This window comes from Morus notabilis, unplaced genomic scaffold (assembly GCF_000414095.1).
Source record: "Morus notabilis unplaced genomic scaffold, ASM41409v2 Scaffold602, whole genome shotgun sequence".
NCBI lineage: Eukaryota > Viridiplantae > Streptophyta > Magnoliopsida > Rosales > Moraceae > Morus > Morus notabilis.
The window spans coordinates 80,598-85,217 of record NW_010358894.1 but is presented as its reverse complement, the minus strand read 5'-3'; the positions used below and the strand labels follow the sequence as shown (position 1 = coordinate 85,217).

Genomic DNA, 4,620 nt, shown 5'->3' with positions numbered 1-4,620 from the left:
TTTCGGAACTTCCGCCGGCGATTGCGGCTGATTCCGGCGGGGTTGGAGGTCGTGCCGCATGTCGTTGAACTCAGCTCGTCGGGATCTTTCTATTGACACCGGCGGTGTCAAAAATGGAGGTCGGAATCTTAACTTGAGTATTTGGCCATTGATGGTTTGTGTGAGAGAGAACGTGAGAGGAGAGAGAGAATGAGCGAGAATAAGAGAAAGAAAGTGCAAGAACCCTAAAAATTTCACTATATAAAGTATCTGGTTAAGGCAAGATTACGTGCCTGATCTTTATTTCCTCAATTATTTACTACTTACAGATTAAATTTATACTGATTAGAGGTAATTAGTTTAGCTCACGTAAGTTAATCTACTACTTACAGTCCAATATCAATTTCTGAATAATTCAATAATGTTTTATATTCTTACTCGCGTAATATTTCAAACTGTTTCAAGTCTTGAAATTAATTTTAGACTGAACAAATTCTAAATTTTAATTTTCTGTATTCTATCCCAAGAATGACGTTTCTGACAGTGTCAACTCCCGAGCTCATATTGTATCCATCTACTATAGGTATTTATCTTGTGACTTTAACCTAACTGTCTAGCAATTAAGGATTTTTTTCCTCTTTTAAAATGCCAGTGCGTTTTTTTTTATACGCCGCTAACATCGTGCTGTGCTTAGAGATTCTTGAAATTAAGATTCTCAAACTATACTTGTACTGAAAATTATTCCGCCTTAAAATACGGCGAGAATTTATCGATCGAATTTACTTGATCGAAACATGAACTTAACATGAAATTTGCTATAGAATTTAGGAATACATATATTAATTCCATAAATCCTCCATTCACAATATAACATAATATTTTCTAAGAAAATCCTTGGCTTAAAAATACATGAATTGTATTATTTAAGGTCTGGAATTTTCTCAGTCATTACATATGTGATATTCAGAATCGTCCTTATTTTTTAAACAGAAACGACTTCACTTTTCCTTCCAATGTCGTTTGCTAAAAAAATGCGACATGTCGTTCATTGTTCAAGCTTCGAATAACAACACTGTTTATAGTATACATGTAATTAATACACACACATGTTATAGTATACATATGTAATTAATCTGCTCACGCAACCAAATTAACGGTGTCATTAGCTCCATTATGTTTTTGGACAATCAAATTAACATTGACATGGTTATCTCATTTCTCTGATCATGCCTCTAAAAAAACAATATGTAAGTCGACATCTTTAAATATGTATATACATTTCACAACAAACGTGAGGATAAAAAAAATAAAACCAGCAAGTAAACGAATCATTTGACACATAAAATTAAAATCCATCAAGTTAAAAGTCTCTCCACGCAATTTAAACCAAAGTTGATTTCCCAATTCCAAGACTTGCTTTTTGGCTTCTCTTAATAGGTTCTTGAAACTTCCTCTGCTTCTGGCCACTCTTGCTTTTGAATGTTTTCTCGGAAGTCTTTGCCATGTTCAGAGGCTTTACTGACTTGACCTGACTAATTGGGATCAACTTGGTTTGAGCCGGTCCTTTCTCTTCTCTTGTGTTGTGAGTTTTGAGAGCTGAACGTCTTTCATTGATTAACTCGTTTCTACTTCCAATCATTCCATCATTATCTGAAACCATAGCAACCAATAGACACTAATTATATGTTTATAATTATATGATACATATGATGGATGTATGTGTGTATGAGTGTAGATAAACGCTTCAGTCCTACAACCCAACATGTAGAAAAAGAAAGTGAAATCGTACTTGTTTTATGCAACAATGGCTTTAAAAAATGTTACAATGTGAAATTTACTTATCGCAAACTAACGTCGTAATTGTTCAAAATTATTGGTATGTGAACTAAATGTCATGAAATTTACTTGTTGTATACCAATTTCATACTTCTCCCTCTTATTACATAAAATAAATATCATATTAGACTTCTTACCGTTACCTGTTATAAGCCCTTCACTGGTTATGAAATACAAATCCTCTATTTGTTTTATGGTTAAATATAGAAGTACACAAAATTATTCAAAATTCATATTACCAGGACTAGATAAGACAGCACGTGGTCTTGGGACTGAACAAGCTCTAACATTTGGTTTAGCATCCTTGACAAGTGGTCGTCTGTTGTTCTCCACTGTCGTTGAAAAATAAAGATGTTTCAGTTCAAAAAAAATGCTATTATAAAATATATCTGTAAAAGAAGAGGGACTAGGAACACAGCTTTTGGAATAAACATTCAGATTCAACCTTTGGATGCAGAACTCAATTGCTTCGTTGAGTGTTCTTCTAGTGCATGAGCTTTCAAGATTCTGACTATTGGGAGCGGTGAACTGCTTCTGTTCTCCTTTGCTGCGTATATGGATTAAAGATATTTAAATCCATATACAACCAATTAATGTAGAAATCAACAATATAGACATATAAATATGTATGTATGCAGTACAAAAGACAGCCTTTAAAACCACGCTCATATTCCAAACAGATTTAGCCAAATTTTATATCTGAAAACCTAAGAGCTTCAAAAATCTAAACATTGTATGTTTGGAAAATTATACCAAGAAAAGAACTACCTTCCATGGATATAAATTCTGGCGATGTGAAAAACAGCTCGGCTTTGCGGTCATTTTGCGGTGAAAGACGATCCTCTTGTTCAGATGCCCTTACTTTCACCTTTGGATACACTTCAAGAAGTAACAAAAATCATGAGAATGCCACAATAATCTAATGAAAGTTTAAGTAATATGAGAAAGTAAATAAGAAAAAAGGACATGGAGAAAACGAAAATCCTTACTTTTGAAGTGTTTCAACTTCAAGATCGAAAAACGACAACTACCCACAAAAGAAATCAGCTCTGTTGAAGAGATCTATAGATTATTATATAATAAAAAAAAATAAAAATAAAAATAACCTCTGCAGATAAATATGGGAATAGAATAAAAGCTTTTCTTCTTCTTTTTGGTAAAGGAACCTTACTTTGTTGCTTGTTTTCAAATTCAAATGGGCTTTGGTTTTGTTGTTCTGCAGATATGAAGCATATTACAAAAGACGTACGAAGGAGGGACTGTGCTAGAGTCTGACAGAAGTAACGGTCATCTGATGAACTCAAAACTTAAAAAGTGCTAATATTCATTTCTTGACTTGAAAACCAAGATGCAAAGATTACAAAACAACAACATGGAACTTTTGATTGAATGCCCTGGGACCATGGGAACACGTGATTCAGTACGTCCTTCGAATGTAGAGGACGTTTGGTTGGAGGATTCAAATCATGTGATTCAAACTATTTTCAATTTACGTGTATTTTTTATGAAAAAAAATACTGTAGCGAACCACGAATCATGATTCGAATCAGGGAACGAATCATTCTACAAAACATTCTCGTATGCTTATGTGTGGAGTACATTGAAAGAGGGGATGGGGATCTATATATATATATATATATATATATTTCATTTCAGGGTTAAGTTTGAATTATATATGGTGCGTTTGGAGCTCGTTCTAAAATGATTTTATTTTTTGTATGAAAATGGAAATGAAAACGTTTTTAATCTCAAACAAAAATCATTTTTGAAAATGTGTGTGGTAGTTTTATTCTGAGATTGTTTTCGATATAAGAAAAAACAAAAATACCGTTCGGTAATTCATTTATACTGATCTCAACTATTCATAAATCATAACAACAATGTACAGATCTAACATCAACATAATTCAATCAATTCCTTAAAAAAAGATTTGGATGGTTGCCTCAATCTCTCTCAAACTACTGAAAAAAGCTATGAGGACGATCTTCATATTCAAAACAATTTCCAGTGTAAGAATAATACTCAGGACAAGAAGACTCGCAAACCCAAAATCAACCACGATCATGAATTTGTTTTATAGGCTATGGTGATCATAATACCACCACCAAAAGGATTTTTCTTAACAAAATAATAAAAAAATAAAACTAAAAATCAGAACCTAGATTTACACCACCATTTCCCTCTTCAGATCCGCGCCACCCATGCTAGTTCTACACCTAACGGAGTCTATAGCTAGCCGCCATGTTGGGCTCAAAAATCGCGATCGTCACCCTTGCCGTCACCGTCGTCGTCGGTTGCAACCGTTCTATCGAGCCCATAACTCTGGCTATAAAATTCATTCCCTGATTTTTCAGAACAAAACAAAAGGAATCAAAATCAAATTAGCTGAACATGGAATTCATTGTAGAGTTTATGGTTGTTCTTGAACAAGATCAACAAGATCTTAGAGAGAGAGATAAAGGGGTCCAGATCTTCCGACGAACGACCACCGTCTACGGCGGCCTGGAAAACTTTAAACCTCGAGTCATTTGCCGGCGATCGCGACGATGAGCTCGCAGCATCACCAGCAGAAAGGCGCGATTAAGGTTTCAGAAAACAAACCTGAGTCAGCGAAGACGACGATGAAGACGAAGAGGCCGAGATTGGCGAGGTACGAGGAAATATCTAGGAGAAAATGAAAAAGAAAAAATGAAAACGAGTAAAATTCATTTTCAGCGATTTTGTGAGAAATGCAAAAAACGTTTTCAATTTTATTTTTAGTTGGATGGTGCTCCAAACGCAATCTTCAGTCCATTTTTATTTTTT

General features: G+C 34.4%; 1 protein-coding gene across 1 annotated transcript; it reads right to left on the bottom strand.

Annotated features, from left to right (window-relative positions):
* Positions 1–1,236: 1,236 nt before the first annotated feature.
* LOC21398946 lies at positions 1,237–2,849 on the bottom strand. The gene is made up of 5 exons (XM_024162665.1): positions 2,805–2,849; positions 2,584–2,694; positions 2,261–2,362; positions 2,055–2,147; positions 1,237–1,629 (listed from the first exon to the last, which is right to left on the bottom strand). Coding segments are annotated over exons 1-5 (576 nt in total). The 5' UTR covers positions 2,806–2,849; the 3' UTR covers positions 1,237–1,360.
* Between the last annotated feature and the right edge of the window lie 1,771 nt (positions 2,850–4,620).

Bases quoted from the DNA above. Each gene is read 5' to 3' on its own strand.
- LOC21398946 (XM_024162665.1), bottom strand. The intron at 2,363-2,583 runs GTAGTTCTTTTC...CCATATACGCAG, and splicing joins AGAATTTATATCCATGGAAG to CAAAGGAGAACAGAAGCAGT. The intron at 2,148-2,260 runs GTTGAATCTGAA...TTTCAACGACAG, and splicing joins ATTGAGTTCTGCATCCAAAG to TGGAGAACAACAGACGACCA.